A 17468-nucleotide genomic window follows, 5' to 3' on the forward strand; every position below is an offset into this window, starting at 1 on the left:
TATCTACCTAGAAGCCATCCTTCAGCATTAAAAAAAAAAAATCTACAAATTACTACTATCCAAAAGTCACTGTAGTAGGGCTTCCCCGCTGGAATTACAATGCAAGATAATATGATGCAAGAGGAACTGCAGTTAAATTATTAAATAGGGATATAAAATGCTTTTTGATTGCATTATTTTTAGTTTAATTTAAGCACTGAGACCTACCTAGTCATTAGAAAAAGATCAATACTAATTACAAGTGCCTTTGGCAAAGTGATTGGAGAAACAATGAAAATATGGATTTTGGAATAATTAAAATAATGCATGGCTTTTGATACTATGGCATCTCATGTGGGTCAGAATAAAAGATGGGCAGAAATGCTTTAGATGTTTTCTGTTCTCAGCCCTCTGAGCTGTTTCTGTCACGCTGTATGTGTTACCCACAATCAGAAGAAGAAACTGAATTAGTCTCCTGCTGTGGCAAAAGCTTTCAAAACATTTATTGGATTGCTCAGCAAGGCAGCACACAGCTGAAATAGCGGGAAGAAGGAGAGTTTTTGCATAGCTTATGTGTCTGCAAGAAACCAGTTTGAAAAGAGAAAGTTTTAAAAAGAGATTTATTCTGCTAAAGAATTTACCTTAGTAAATCCAAACACTTAATACAAGGCTAACTATCAACTGCTTGTCACCTCACTACCCACAGATTAGCAAACAGCTTTGTGAATTAAATACTCCAATATCGGCATCCTAGTCCCTCACAATTCTGTATAACCATCTAATAACCACCTTCATAACCAATAGTATGCCACAGTCAGGCTCCTGGGCTTGTCTGAAGAAATGCTCTCCTTTGGCTTCCAAAAAGCTGCTTTTAAGCAGTTCCTTCTCGTTGTACAAATTTTTAGGCTTTACCCAAGTACACTGTGCTCAATGATTTTAAAAAAAAGAGCGAACAGAGCAAGCGTCCTATTCAGGGCACTGCAAAGAAAGCTGCATTTGTTGAAACAACACCATTCCTTACACTTTAAAATGAGAACCCCAACCATGAAGAACAAACGCAAATGAATTCACAGGGAAAACATGTAGAGCAGAAGTCTAGCTTTTTGAGGATGCGGCACATTGGAGCTGGGAAGAGTAACAACAGCTGAGCTGAGCCTGGGAGCAATCTACTCTGTATTGATTCTTACCACTCCACCTCGAAAGAGCAGCATGGTGTATCTGCTGCTGACAGTAGCATCCTCATGAGACCCTGGCCATCCTCCAGCCTTGCTGACCACTTCCCCTTGGGATGCCTTGGCTGTGAATTGCTGCCTAGTTCACTAGCAAGGCTTCTTGTGAAGCACTGGAGGACGTGCTAGGAGTGGATCTGCCTGGTACATGCACGGGTGTCCTAGAGATGGAAAGAGGCTTCCTGCATTGTCATCTCACTGCAGAACCACTGTACAGCTGTGGAACCAGAAGGCAAACTCCCAAACTGGCATCTTGGCACATAAATCTACTAAGCAATGTGCAAGGGTTACTTGCTTCAACCCATAATATGAAATAAATGCAAGGAGATGCTCAAGGAAGAGGCGTTATGGGCTGTTCAGAAACCCCAGGTTTAATTTAGTACCTGTTAGCCACCAAAAAAATCACTAAACACAGACCAGAAAGTGTGTTTCCAGGTGGATGGGCAAAGCAAACATGCAGCTTCCCCACTGAAATCCATGGTGGTCTCAACATGGTCAGTACCCTAGAGTATGTCTGCATTGCTTCCTCAGCACTTTCAGGGACTGGGGCTCTCAGACAGGCCCTGCCCTCTCAATCCCATGATGAAGCAAATCCAGGGGCTTCCCCCACTGCTGCCATCAAGCTCTCCAGAGATATATCTTGAGTGGCCAAAACCCTGGAGTGGTTTCACCATTGAGCTTCCAAGGTTGGTGTGTGTCAGCTGGGGTGGATGGCTGTGCCTTAGAGAATCCCTCCCCAAGAGCACGATTTAATAGGGTACTCTGGGTTCCCTGAACCCCCATATGTAGGAGCCATAAGTAACCTTGCAGATAACTTGATTTGAAAAATACCAGTTTGGGACTTTACCTTATGGTCCTACAGCCTAAGTGAACCCCCAATTACTCTCCAGCATAGGAAACATACTGTGCCTTAGCAATCCATTCACCACCCTGCTATCTCAGACCCTCTGAAATAATGCTGACAGCTACTAGTGCAGTTAATGGTACAGAATGCACCCTGTGTTTAAAGTGCAAATGTTAACATATTCTGACAATATAACAACATATGGAGAGAATTACTAAAAAATATAGCAATTGATAAATAATAGTTCTTTGCACAATTATATAAAGTTCTCCAAATTTGACAACCTGCCTGAAAAGCCTGGTGTAATGCAAGCTTCTTGTGTTCTTGATGTCTTTTAGGTGTAGGCATGAAGTTAACGGATGTTGGCATAGCAACACTGGCCAAAGGGTGAGTGAAAAACATTTCTTAAGGTATGTTTTTGCATTGTGCTTGAAACTCCTGACAGAGTAAATATGATGGGGGTTGAGCATAGGAAGTCTATATCTCACTGTAATTTGAAAAGAAAATGATCCCAGCATAAGTTCTGTTAGCCTCTTTTTGTTCATAGAATTATTAATGGAACTCTTCTGATCACAAAATCAGATTTGTTCTCCTCTTTGACGGAAAGTGAGCATACTGTAGGTTTTACTTTGCAGAATCAATTCATAACCAATTTATCTTGGAGCAGATAAGATGTCAGTTGTGTTCCTGTCCACTAAAAATCAAGATTATTTTTGGCATCTTATGCAAGGTAAATCCAAAATAAATATCCATCATGAATGCTTTGCTTTATATTCTATTCAGAATGCAAAATTATTTAAAAAATGAGGGAGGTGTGATGATTCAGTAGTGATTTTGGGTATGCACCTTGAAATTCTTTGTAAGTGCCTGACTTACATAACTGCCCAGGACCCCAACACTGAAAATCAGGATCCTTCCAAAGCCTAAAAACACTGGCACTGTTAGTTATTCCTTCTGCAATGCACTCAAACACCTTTTCATTTCTCTGCTTACTGTGCTTTTGGGAAAGTTGCTGGTTGGGGAGACTGCCTGGGTGGTGTAGTTACGTCTAAGCTAGTTACTTGATTAAAAAAACCAAACAACTGTTGATGAACCTGATGACATCACGGGCGCTTGTACACATGACAAAATTGGCCTTTAAAGCGGCTTAATTGCCCTTTTGCACTGCTTTAATGGGGTCACTGTTTACACCTACAGCAGCATATTTTGCGTTACACAACTCTGTTACATAGCAAAGTAAAACACATCTGATGTATTTTAGTTTGCTACGTAACAAATTGCAATGGTGCACAAGGTGCTAGAAGCCCAGGCATGCTCAGGGCAGCTCAGGTTTGCCAGGCCCAGGCACCATCCCTGCCGCTTTCTCTGGCTGCCAGCACACCCAGCCACCCTCCTGCCACCTTTCTGCACTGCCCCAGGGGCAAGCCAGCCCATTCCCTGGTGGTCCCAGGTGGCAGGAAGGCAGCGGGGACAGTGCATGGGGTGCTGGAAGCCCACTAAGCCTGAGCTTCCCGAGCACACCCGAGCTTCCAGCACCCCATACACTGTTGGATCTGGAGGGTGCTGCCTGCAACCTGGGGCGGCACCCACCCATTAGCACCTTGCCACCACAGAGGGAAGCACCAGGCCTCCCCACACCTCAGGGACTGCACGACCCAGCAGCAGCTCGCATGGGCAGACTCCGCTGAGAAAAAAAGAAAAAAAAAAAGCAGTGAGGGACCTGTTATTTTTCCCCTCCCAATGGAGCATGCCTGCCTGCCTCTCTCACAGCCAGGGGGAGAGCTGCTGGTGGGCCCAGTGGCCCCTGAGCTGTGGGGGAGCCCAGTCCTTCCCTCCATGGTGGCGGTGCTCACCCCTCAGCTGGGGAGAGGTGGGCAGGCCCCAGGAAAAAAACCAAAGGATCAGGCCCTAGCTGCATTTTGCTTTTTGCTCAGCAGAGCCTGCCCATACAAGCTGCTTCTGGGTTGCTCAGCCTGTGAGCTGCGGGGGTGCCCCATGCTTCCCTCTGCGATGGCAGCGCCCCCGGGACCACCCAGGGGTGGTGCTAGCAGGCAGGTGCAGCCTGGGAGGATGCCATCACTGTGAGGGGAAGATCCAGGGCCCCTGCAGCTCAGGGCCCACCAGCATTTTGCCCCCCCACAACCGCAGGAGAGGTAGGCAGGCTCGGGGAGCGGGGCAGCGGGGAGAGAGAAAGGATTGGGCCCCCCACTGCTTTTTTTTTCTGGCAGAAGCAGCAGTGAGGGGAGGGGGAGAGGTGAGCTAACAGGGGGGTCGCTATTTTGTCATGGTAATGAAAGTCCCTAAATCGAAACAGGTTTTTAATCAACACAATTACAAACCCACCAATTAAAAACCCACCATTTCAATTTAGAGAGAACTAAACCCCCGTCACATGTACAAGCAGCTCTATTGATTGCCAAGCAGTCTCTCCTCTGAGTCAGCAGGCTCTCAGAGATGTGAAGAACTGTACATGACCATTGAAAGCAGCCCCTCAGCACATGGTTCTGCAATTGTTTCAGACATTTTTAAGAGACTCGTGGCATATATAATCCCACAATACACACACAAACCAGTCCCTTTTGTGTACTAATTCTTTCCCACTTCTCTCAAAATACTACTAATCTTCAGGATCTCATTCCTGAAACCTCCTAGGCATGCTACAGAGTAGACAACAGTTAAAGAGAAAGGCCTTTTTTTCTCTGATAATAAGCTGTGATCGGGGAATGGAATCCATGGGAAATCTTGGCCTCCTTGAAGTCATTTGAAGTTTTGGCAGGAGTTCAACACTGATTTGTAATGTGATTTTTTTTTTTTAATCGCTTGTGAATTCTTCTAAAGGGCTTGAGGCAGGTATGCTCCCATTTTTCTGGGACCTCTGCCTGTAGAAGGCTATTACAAAGTTGGACGGCCCTGTTGTCTGTCCTCTCTAGATTATATACTACCAGCCTGGGAACCTATTTTAGACATTGACAAGGAGCAGATGCATCAACGGAAAGTGTACAAGCCGTATAGCATACAATGTAGGCAATAGTCTTTGCAGGGGAAGTTATTAGCTCCACACTGGGTGTGTCTACACAAGATACTTTACTGCATAGTAGAGCAAATTACTTCATAGTAAGCATCACCATCTACACGGGGAGACCCTCACTGCACAGTAATTTGCTCTACTTGGCAGTTAATTTGCTACCTGCAAATACAAATTAACTGCCAAGTAGCAAATTTGCCCCCAGTCAGCCAGGCAGCTGGGGGCAGGAAACTGCTTACTGCCCCCCAGAAGCTGTTTGCTGCTGGGGCAGGCTCTACCACCACAGCCTGGGTGAGGACAATGTCCCCCTGCCCTAGCAGCAGGGAGCTCCCAGCCCCCCCATTCTCCAATTATGGAGCGGGGCCCAGGAGCTCCTTGCATGGGGAGAGCTGGCTGGGACTTGGCCCAGATTGGGACGGTTCCCAGACAGCCCTGGGCTGCAAGGGGAAGGGCTGCACATGCACACTTCCATATGCAGCCCAGGGCTGACCAGGAACTGTCCCTGCCTGGGCCAGATCTCAGCCCTGCCAGTGGGGAATCCTGACCCTAGCCCAAGGAATCCCTGTCCAGGCAGGGGCACACTGTTAGCTGCCCCACCAGTGGAGAAGGGCAAGGAGTTCAGACCTGCCCCTCCCCCACACCTTTTTCCAAGCCCCCTACCCCTGGATCAGGGAGCTGGGGGCAGGATCTCCCTGCTGCTGGGGCAAGGCACGTTGTCCCCACCCAGGCTCCACCACTACAGCCCATCCTGGCAGCAGGCAGGTCCTGGAGACAGCTGTCTCCTGGCCCTGTACACCTTGCCAGCCCCTGAGCTAGCTCCCAGGGGGAGCCTAAAGCTCCTCCTGTCTGCTGCAGGGGGACAGACCAGGGCGGGAGCATGCTTCTCCTAGCTACTCCCATTGGAAGCAAATCTGCTCCCAAATGCACGTACATGTAGACCCCTACCCAGGGTGGGTTTACTCCAGAGTAAATAACTCTAGAGTAAACCCATCCAGCAGCATTTGCATGTGTAGATGTACCCACTGTTAATCATTGGCTTATTACCTGAAACAGAAGGGGTGATAACTTTTAAAATCATTTATAACAAGAAATACAACTATGAGTGATATTCTCATTATACATACAAATATCTAACCCTTATTTGGAACCTGCTACGTCCTTTGCCTCAACAATAACTTGCTGCAGGGAGTTCCAGAGTGAAAGGTCGCACCTGAGAGAGAGAAGACTGCTCCTTCTGAGCACATTCACCCCGAGTAATGTACACTTCTTTCTAGATCTGTTGTATATGTTGTCAAAATTGTTTCCTGGCCTCCTACACAGCCCCTTGGGAAATGTCTGTGACAACCAGCTTAAAGTTATATTCTCCCTTGAGAAATCTGTACAAAGAATAGAGCTGATCACATGTACAAAAACAGATCTCTTTATTGAATATGTGCTCATCTTCACACCAGAGGTATAGAAAGCAAAACTCGTTTTTTAACTAAACGTTTTCTGTTTATTGTTTTATTGTTCAATGATGGAATATTCTAAGAAAAACCTTGATATTTCCACTTGCCACACTTAACAACATTTAAATTGATTTGCTTTTTAGCTTGGGTTCCAAAATGAAATCATTTGAATTGTTGAAATTGTCTCTCATCATCCTGTTAAGAAACAGAGAAGTTATATAAGTTTTAATTAAGCAAACTATACTCAGGAACCTAGTGATTTTTAAGGTTTTAATTAATGTTATTACTCAAACACCCTAGAAAAGATTATCCTGATAAAGTAACACAGACCAAGGGACAGAAAAACAAAGTAGGAAAATGAGGATACAGTAAAACCTACAATAAGAATCACTATAACAGATACCTTCTGTTTTAATTAACCACTTTAACAAATCCTAGCATCTTTTTTTAATAACTTTTAGCTAGTGTGATTTCTTCAGTACAACATATTTTTTGCTGGTCTTATCTTTTCCCCATGTTTTCATAACTCACCCAGATGCCTCTAATTTAATTTCTACCAGAACCTGGAAAGCAGGAAGAAACAGGCAGTAGCCATTCATAACAGTTAACTTCTACCCTGCCATAGAAACAAGTGTGAGAGGGTAAATCTCTATATTAAAGGATGCATGTTCATTTGTATTAGGTTTTAAGCCTGATAACTGTCCCAATACTTTTCACTCTATTTGATAGAAAGTACATTAAGCTAATGCATCAGTGTTACAACCAATAGAAATTCTATTTTCGGGTTCAGCTTGCCTTTGCAGGGAAGGGGAACTCATTGATCGCATAAGTGACTGTTATCTCTAATGTTTTGAGCCTATATAAACCACATGTAAGCAAAATATTTATGGGAAATGTTACCAGGATCCTAGCTGAATGAAGAATGTTCAGAATCATTTCTGTTTGATACATCAATTCAGTAAACCGCTACATTCAGCCTGAGAACTCTGTATCTGTGACTGGCAAAAATAAAATACATTAAAATAAAATAAAATAAAATAAAATCTGCATTATGCTCCTAATATAATTAAGTTGAAAAATAATATATCACCATGTAAATTGTTATTGATGAATTTACAAAAGCCAAAAATACAACTGTCATGAATTATTCATGTTAATTTATTTTCTCCATTGGCTTAAAACAAGCAGCCAATACATCTTGCGACAACACAGATTAATATTCTGCATTACAATTTTAGTATTACTCAGTGCCATTAATCTTTTTATGAGCCAGAATGACAGCCTGAACCAAAATGAATTGCACAAGCCAGCATTTATTTACTTGTCTGTTTTATTTCTCTCTCCATGGGTTATGAATAAACAAGATACTTACACTGTCTAATACTTTTCTGAGTAGTAAGTGCTTTGTTTCACATGCCTGTTTATCAGTGGAGGGGGGAAAAGCATGAAGCCAACGTCAATTAAATTGTAATAGAAATGGTTGCAATACAAATGCTACCACTAGAGGGCAAAGTTTAACTGTAGAACAAAAGCACAAAGAAATCTACCACTGGAGAGCACCAAACTTGACATATTTTCCTTTTATAAATAAGATATGTAATCAATATTTCTGGTGGATTAAAAAAAGAACAGGAGTCTGCTTTCTAGCTGCTTTGTAAGTATCAAGGCAAATTAGAAAGGTAAAATACTGTACTTTAGTATATGAAGTACCTAGGAGCTGCCATGAGTGATGAAAAATGTGAAGGAAATGAGAATACAATATGCTTCTTCATCCCCCAATCATTATGATCAAAAAGAGCTAGAGCTGCCAAATATGGATCTGAAAAGTCCTCTAAGTCTTCAAGTGTTGACAGCTTTAGTTTGGCCCCTTGTGGAGATGGAAAGCACTACAATGCTTAAATCTGAATCCAAATTCAAACTCCCCCAGGTACCAGGGAAAATGGTTTGGGTTCATCTCTAATTATTTTGGAGACAGGATTTGATCTTTAGCTGTTTTTGTTGGCAATCCAGCCATGAATCAATACCATGTGGTATGTTAGACAACAGAGGAAATATTTGGGGGGAGGGGGCAGGAGGAGGGGGTTGATCACTTAATGCTATTGAACACAGAGTAGATAAAAGCAACGTAAGGACACTTCCACTTTAGGAAGCATGCACTGATGCAGGCCGTGTCCCTGATTACATGTGCCACAAGCAGCAGAATGGTTTGAATTAGACTCATGCATCCTGCCAAGCTGGCTATAGTCATTAAAGGCAGTGTAGAACAAATGATGCATTCTGGATGCATAAGTGAAGGAAGGCTGTATAGAAACTATGAGCTACAGTCTGCAAAAACTGGATCTGGACTTGAAACACCCCAGTGGCTCTGAGGCTCACATGCAGGGATTGGTTTTCACAGCCTACGGTGATGTAAAGACATAGAAGGAGATCGTCCTATGCAAAAATAAGAGCTACTTGCACAATTCAGATCCAGACCAGGGTTTTGAAACTTCCCAGCCTTCGAAGTCTGGTGGTGTTTGGATCTAAGGTATTGATTCAGTCGCATCTCTAGTTACAAAAGCGAACAAAAGGCAGCTATGAAGGAAGGAGGGAAATGGAGGCTGGGGAGGGGGGGATTTGATTTGTGAATACAATTGGATCCGTGGTGTTAGTAGATGATATTAATCAATTTTTCTACATATAAAAGACGTTGGTTTCATTTTTCATACATCATCCATTAATCCCTTTTGCTGCAAACATATTCACCATTTGCTGAATATATCCAATGAATATTTGCTATTCATGGTGTGCAATTGATCCCACGATATTATCACTGCTCCCTGACTGAACAACGGGGCTCTTCAATAGGAATGCAGTGAATGGCAAGGATGATGTTGCTAAAAGGAAAATAGTTTACATTTTGTAAACAGTTTTTTAAACTAATTTCCCTGAAATTCTAATGAACTAAAATGAATATCAAAACTGACTCCTAATTTTCAGTACCTCAGTTTCTGGATGCCTGTTTGGAGACATCTTAGCTGAGCGCCTGAAACTCCTGCTGAAGTCACTGGAAGCTCTGAAGTGCTCAGTACCAGTGAAAATCCGAATGATGGGGTCATCTCACATTTAGTCCTCAAAGCTGGAGGAAACCAGGATCAAAGAAACACTTTTGGAAATTTGGGTTTACCCTAGTATTCAAGATGCAAAGGTTTCACTGTGATTTCTTTCCAGTATGCCCTGTGAAATCAACAGCAAACTGAAGTCCATTCTAATCCTACAGGGATGTTAGCTGATGTGAGAGTTAATTATTTATTATTGCATACAGGGTATTTTTACTAATTTCATGAAGAAAGAGTGTTGGTTTTTGAAGTGAGCCTTTTCAAGCCAAAATTATCTCCAGCAGATAAGGTGTTACTCTCCATATTTTGCACTACACAAACCTCTCATAAGGAAAGAAGGGCACATGAAAAAAAATCCTAACAGCAGCAACACAGTGTTCATATACGTTGCTCCTTGGAACAAAAGAAACTGTTTTCCCCCTCTCACCTTGAAAAACTAATCAGAGACTGCATGGAGGAAATGCCACATTCATGAGTCTGAAATCAGTCTTTTCACACAGACTGGCAAGAACAGTCATAAATTAAAGCCACCATCACTCACTGCCATGCCGGCTGTCGCTTCACTAATGGCTTTAGAGATTCCAGGCATTAGCATTTCAACTTCAGCCGTACACACAAAGAAGGAGAAAAGCAGCCTCTCCCTCAGTCCAGTGCCAGAAACAGGAATTTCAGATATAAAAGGAAACAGATGCTATCCAAAAGCTCTCTGTATCATGGAGACTCATTATCCACTCACACACCAGCACCTGATGCACAGTGCTACAGCGCACAGAATCGTGACACACCGTGACGGGCAAAAGGGACTTTTAACTACAGCTAGTGGAAGTATTTGTTGCGACTAGTATTGACAGTGAATTTGGCCTTTGCTTCCATGATTGTGCAGTGATTGGTTGAGCACCTATGATTAACTAATGAGAAGACCCCTGTAGGAACAAGTTATAGACTAAAGATGCATACTACAGCTATGCATACAGTGCTTGCCTGCTGAGTTTGGGCTCACTGTGACAAACTAGCTGTACCCACCCACTCAAGCTCTGCCCATACTCAAGCCCAACAAAGGGATGGATGAATTAGAGGTAGGGTTGCCCACCCTCCCAGACTGGCCGGGAGTCTACCAGAATCGGCATTGATCTCCCGGTAACTATTGAAAGCAACCAGGAGATTGATATTGTGAATGGGTTGAACAGTATAATTAATGACATTACATCATGTTGGGAAAAAAAATCTCCCAGAATAGTTTCAGTCAGAGTTGGCATCCCTATTAGAGGCGTCTTCAGAATATGTCCCAGTGCTGGGTCAGAGAGCCTGGGAGCTGGACTGGGGGTCTGGGACATGTCTCAGGATCCCTCTACGCTGCCCACCACTACCTGACTGCTGGGCCTGCATGGAGCCGAAGTGAGTGTGCATGTATTTGGTGGGTGGCTCCTAGCAGCAGTCTCAGGCTCAGCAAGGAGGCAGGATTAACATGACCTAACAACATTAGAAAAAGAGCAAGAAAAGAGGAGGTGCATAATAGGGCTGTGCAAAGCTTTGGTTACCGATTTGATTCAGAGGAAATTTGGCCTGATTTAGGGGCCGAATCCCTGAATCCAAATCAAATCAGGAGACCCACTAAAAGCTCTGAATCGATTGGAAGCATCGATTTGGAAAAGATTCAGAGATTTGAATCGGCCAGGGGAGAAGCCCCCATGGGTGCCCTGCCCAGCCCCAGCCTCCTGGGACTTAAAAAGAAAAAAGCCTGCATTCACTAGCTGCAGCAGTCACCTGGAGCCCAGCAGCGCTCAGCCCCAGTGGCCCCAGCTCCCAGACAGCATGCATGATCACCCCCCCTGCCTGGCACCCGTGCGGCAGCTGCCTCATGGCACAGATGCAGCGTGGCTTGGCAGGGCACTGCATGCTGTCTGGGAGCCGGGGCCGCTGGGGCTGAGCGCTGCTGGGCTCCAGGTGACGGCTGCAGCCGGTGATTGTGGAGCATTTTTTTTTTTTAAGTGCCGAGGCTGGGGCTGGGCAGGGCAGCCATGGGGGCTTCTCCTGCGGCTCTCCCCGCCTGAGGAGAGGCACGTACAATTGGAGGAGCCACGAGAGAACCTGCAGCCACCCGGCTGTGCCTGCCTCTCCCCGGCCGATCCGAATCACAGAATCTCTCCAAATCAGCACCAAATCTTTCGAAGCCGATCTGGCCGTATCAAATGGGGACAGTGATTCGAATCACCGAATCGAATCACTGTCGGCCAAATTGGCCGAATCCAAATCAAATACTTCCCTATTCGCACAGGCCTAGTGCGTATGTCTGTCACATGCCTTCTAGGGAGGAGTGGCTCTGGAGTTAGAGTCATGCTTTCCTGAGTTTGATGCAAAGGAGAATCTCTTGTCAAGCACAGGCACATTCACCTGTGAGAAAAAACAACGCTTCAATGTGACAGTGGTCTTTTTCCCTCTACCTAGGGCTTTAGTTTGGGAATCTCAAGGCTCTATTATCTCCCTTTCCTCACAGATCCCCCAAATAATTTCCCTGCATTTTGACTGCAAGGTGCACAGTAAAGGTACGACGTGCCAATCGATGTGCTAAACTAATGATTCTCAACCAGGATGCTGGGGCAAGTAAGGTGGGAAGAGATAAGCAAATAAAGTCAGGCTCAAGTTTCAGGTGTGAGGAGATCAGCAGGTAAGAGCAAGCTCAGGCTTTCCGTAGCTGCTCCTCCTCCCACCCCCCCAACGGCCTGCCCCCTCTGCAAGGAGGAATGCCCTGTAATTAAAAAAAAATAGGTTTTGAAGTGGGGCACTGCTCAATTCACAAAAATTATGGAGGGGTGCCTTAAGTCTGATGAGGGGGTGCCTTGAGCATAAAAAGATTGAGAACCACTGCCCTAAACAAATGAAGTCAGAGTGTTAGAGGAAACCACAGACTGTACAACTGATAGCCACCCGGTAACCACGGATCCACTTCTGCCTCCTACATCTTCCATAGACCAGAACCAGCTGGCTGCAGTGGGGACAGGCTTGTCTGACACCAGGAATGAACTGGAGATCTTCATAAGCAATATCATGGCTCTTTCCAGCTTGAGCTGAAGTCAGCTCTAGCTGACACCTGAAACTCACTCATACCTTTTGCCAGTTGGGCTCAAAGAAGGTGTGTAATATGCTAATCAGTGAATTACAGGCACCAATTCAGTTAATGAGTCAGGGCACTAGGCTGCTAAAGTGCAAAGAGTGCAGTATAGGGAAACTGTAACTCAGGGGTTGCCTCTGAGCAGCATTTGTCTCAGGGACGCACAGCTACACACCATCCCCTGCTCGGGCATGGGAATCAACTCTCATTCTGTGGCCTCAGTGGGCACGTCTACATGTTCATTAATGTGCTTTTGCTAATTTGTATTAAATTTATACTTCCATTGTGAAGTACTAGAAGAAGGCTCATTAGCCTATTTTAATGCACATTAGCAGAAGTGCATTTTTTTGGGATGCTTCATTGCACATTAAAATGGGCTAATGTGCATTAAAGCACATGTGTAGTTGCTCCCACTGACTCCATTCTGAGACCTCCTCAGTTTACAGCAGGGGGATGCAACACCTGATTTACTTTCAAGGCAGCTGAGACTTGGCAGAACCTGGCTAGGCTTAAATGAATCTCAGTTCAAAAATAGCAGCAAAGGGAACGTAGAGAAGGGGCTGAAACTAAGAGATTGCTGTGGGAAGACAAAAAATCGGCACAAAGATCTATAATGAATAGCCTGGATTTTTTTAAGCCCTTTTCCATTGAATTTCATCTCAGTAAGGGTCACCAATGAGATGATGAGGGTATATAATTTCTTTATTCGTATGTGCAAGGTGTTCACTTATGATGCCTGCAGTGATTTCTTTAAACTTATTTAAGACCTGTGCTGTATGGGCAAGATAGTCTGCATGTGTTTAAGTGCAGGAGGCATGATATTTTGGGGGGCTGTAAGAAAGCAATGAATTCTGCAAACCCATTATCATTTCTGTGTTGTGTGTGAACAGGCAGGAAGGCAGCAGAGCCTACAGCATGTATTACATTTTGGGTATGTTTGAGAAACCTTGGGGTTGGTATGATTCATCAAAGAGCTTTTCCCAGCCTACTGTGGAATTATGTGTTCCATCATGATCTGACACACAGGAGTTCCCGGGTGGCCTTTTCATCTCAGATGGGCTTGCGGATGCTAGGAGAGCAGCCAGCCTGACATTTCAACCTTCCTTGTCTGTCTCCTTAAAGGAACAATAGAGATGCAAAATAAAGCTGTAAGAGGTAGATGGAGGTAGATACTGTCACCCTCCCTTAAGAGAGATTTTTCGATTTCCGTGCCACTAAGCTTGCCTCCTTCAGTGAATTTATTCTGCGAAGTGTGTTAGAACAGACAGCCCCATCTGTCATATGGAGATTGGATACATCTTCTCAGAGCAGCAGTATCTTCATTAGCACTAACCCAGCTGCCTGGCTGAGAAATGAGTTTTCCAGGATGGATTAGGACTGCATAATGAGTGTGGTGTTTTACTTTGGAGGCTACCAGGTGAATTTTTTTGAGGGCAGCTCTTCCTGGAGATTGCCTGCAGATTCGGTTAAAAGCCCAGGTTTCCTATGCCAGGTCTGTGTATGCAGTCAAGCCAATCTTCCTCATAACCACAGCTACAGCTTACCCACATCTGTAGCTTTTTCTGTGGTACCCCACAAGCACTTTGTAAAGGTGTTGTAATTGGTTGTTGTTTCTACACTTCTGTAACAAGGAAATTAGTTGACAGTTATATTATCCACAGATGGAAATTGCAAGTGGAAGAGGAATAGTTAGGACCCAGGGCACAGGAATATACCCAGCCTAGGACTTCTAGGCTGCATCCAGATGAGCACAGCTGTGCAGTAGGTGGTGTGGCAGACTTGTTCTCCATACTTCAAGGGAGTAGCACAGAGGGCTTTTTTGACCCCTGAATATCCAGGGTCAAATAAACCTGTGGAGAAAAAAACAAAAGTATGGCAGAATTGCCGCTGCTACAGCCCTGGGAGGCCCCCAGGTAAGGCTGCCTCCCCTACTGCCCCTGGGGTAACTTGCCGCATGCCAGAGGGCACATGGCATGAGCATTCTCCAGGGACAACTGCTAGTTGGGTACCAGATGTTCAAACCACATGTGGACATGGCCCTAAAGCCTATTTCTTGCCCTACTTTGGAATCACTGACTGGCCTTGTGCACTCCTTTATGCGCTGTGCCTTGGTGTACCCATCTATAAAATGGTCGTGAGATGCCTCTGAGGTACACAAGAAGTTTTTAATATTTCAGAGTTCTTTATGACTTAGTACAGATGGTCAAAAAGCCTGAGGCTGAAATGATACAGTCTTTGAAGGTTAGTTTAAAGTGCAAAGATTGGTACCAAAAAACAAATGAACAGACATTTATTTTTGATTTAGGAAATGCAGCTACATGTCTGCAGTGGCTCAAGCCAGAAGCCAGGGAGCACTAGAGCATGGTTCTCTGGCACGTAGCTTGCATGGACTGTGTGTTCACTTCCTCTTCCTGCTGCCCTCGAGGTCTCTGGGATTTGCAATCCACAATCACAGCAGCAGGACTCTGCAGAGTTGTTCATCACTTCCTCTTCCTGCTTCCAGGTGCCTCTGGGATTTGTAGTCTATAGTTGTAGCCAGCATGAAGTAAGCAGGGCAGGGCAGATCCCTACTCAGGGGAAGGGAAGTTTAATCCTCCCTGCAGTGCTGGATTATGACATGCTGAGACCCTAAACTACGTCCATTTTAAGAGGCCGCATATGATAAAAATAATTCAACGTATGTATATTTTTGTCATGTTAGAATAAAAATGTCCATATTTAGAGAGTCATTTCCCCATATCTCCTTTATCTCCTTTATTTGCTAACTGATTATTATAAAACTTGATATCGAGCCAGGTTTTTTTTCTTATTTAGAGGCCTCTCATATTGTGAGGCCCTAAAATGTAGCTTAAGTAGCTCAAGCCTAAACCTGGCACTGCCTCCCTGGCCAGCTGTTCCAGCTAGGGAGCAGAGGGGCAGGGCCAGCCCTGCTCTCTGGAGCAGACAGCACAGACAAGCACAGGGCTACACAATGCTGGGATGCTGACTCTGATTAACTTGAACCATAATGGGATCTGAGTCAGAGGTTCCATAAACCAGTTTGACCTAAATCAGTTAAGTCTGATACTACATTCAACCAGGTTTATCTTAAGCCAGTTTCAGCCATTTTGAAACTGGTTTATGCTCACTGAACTTCTATTCTGTTACAGATTTAAACCAGTTTCTGATCACTGAAACTGGTTTATGTGTAACTTCTGTCCCTAGCCTATGAGACAACAGTCACTCTGTAGAACCTCTGAAAAGAAAACCAAATTTTGTTTATTTGCATTTTCTCTTATTATTTGCATTATTTATTCATTCTCTTATTGTTGGCATTTATGTCTACAGATACAAAGGCTTTAAAGGAAACTGCTCCATTTCCTTCATCGATCAGTTCAAAGCCCTCCACCAGTGCAATAAGTACTGTGAGATGCTGGGGTTGAAATCTCTTCGCGTCAAACAGAGGAAGCCAACAGTGATGAAAAGCAAAGTTCAGCCAGCCTTACCTAACATAAAGAAAACGGTGTCCAGCATACATACAACAAAGAAAACATAGAGACTTCATTTCTTTAGGGCATCTGGTAAAAACTGAACCACTTTGTAAGAACTCTCTAGAAGCATGCACAGATACCGAAGGGCATGAGTACAGAGTGTGAGCTTTCAGAGTTTTGAAGCCATTCTTTGATAACAGCAACAAAGAACAGCTGAGACCATGGCTTACCCAGCTAAACTTCAAAGCCAGTGAAAGCCATTTTTCAAACACAAACTCAGCTCTGTCTGGATTAATTTTCAAGCATTTTTATATACGTCAGTGCCTGGCTAGATCGGTGCACTTGTACATTTTGTTTCTTGGAATCTGCGTACAAGGAGAGCACTCCTCCTCTCCTGGCAACAACTACAGGTTTAGCTCAGTGATACCGTGGCATTCTGCTGCTACATCAGCATGAAACTACGATGACCATGGGGTAAAGGTTTTGCACTAGTGCTCAATACTGGCAGTGGCCTCAAAATTGTATTAGAATATTTGTTTTATTTCCTAATTCTTTGTGAACAGCTGCAATCCTTATGATACTCATATTCTTTGATGTATTTTTTCCCAATTAAACTCCTTGTAAAAGAAGATTAAGCCATGTGAGGATTTTGATGTACATTTGTTCTCCAGACAGTCTCAAAGACTGAGCTACCAACTCGGCAGCTTTTCTTAAAATGTGAACTCACCCAGTTGGAAAAAATCCTATGACTGGATAGCATCTCTGCCTTTCTTATTCACAAAATAATCTTAATCTAAACTACTACAAGAAAAGATCGGTGAAGCAGGAAAGTACAGAGAACTTAAAATCAGATTTAAAAAAAAGTATGTGTGTGGGAGGGGGGGGAGGTAAAGGCAGGGGCAGGAAAATCACGGCACAAAATCAATTAACTTACTGCCACCTGAAAACTGTTGTGCTGGTGTCCTACAAGAGGATTTCAGGTCTGTGTAACAGTGCTAACCCTAAAAACTTAACTGAACATTGGTGGTAGGTTGTTTGTGTGTGTGTTTGAAATATTGTAGATATTGATGTTTATCATTCTCATTGTTATGTTTGGTTGGGAAAGGAAAATGGCATTAGAATTAGAAGGCATGCGCTAGACTTAGAGCATTGTCAACCAGGGGTACATGGCAGCAGTGCAGAGAAGTGGGAGGCGCTTCAAGTTTTGCTGACAGTGCTTCTGGTTTTGCTGCCGCACACTGGGGACTACCCTCCCCACTCATCGAT

At 44.2% G+C, this 17468-nt stretch overlaps 1 protein-coding gene across 1 annotated transcript in view; it reads left to right on the forward strand.

Moving 5' to 3' along the window:
* The window catches only part of ALPK2 (alpha kinase 2), a 93710-nt gene extending 76665 nt beyond the window's left edge, over positions 1-17045 (forward strand). The window contains exons 6-7 of the mRNA XM_019518301.1: positions 2391-2439; positions 16060-17045. Of these exons, the coding sequence (XP_019373846.1) occupies positions 2391-2439; positions 16060-16267 (257 nt within the window). The 3' untranslated portion in view covers positions 16268-17045. The remainder of the gene's footprint in view (positions 1-2390; positions 2440-16059) is intronic.
* Positions 17046-17468: the final 423 nt, after the last annotated feature.

This window comes from Gavialis gangeticus, unplaced genomic scaffold, assembly GCF_001723915.1.
Source record: "Gavialis gangeticus isolate Ggan-Ray unplaced genomic scaffold, GavGan_comp1, whole genome shotgun sequence".
Classification (NCBI taxonomy): Eukaryota; Metazoa; Chordata; order Crocodylia; family Gavialidae; genus Gavialis; species Gavialis gangeticus.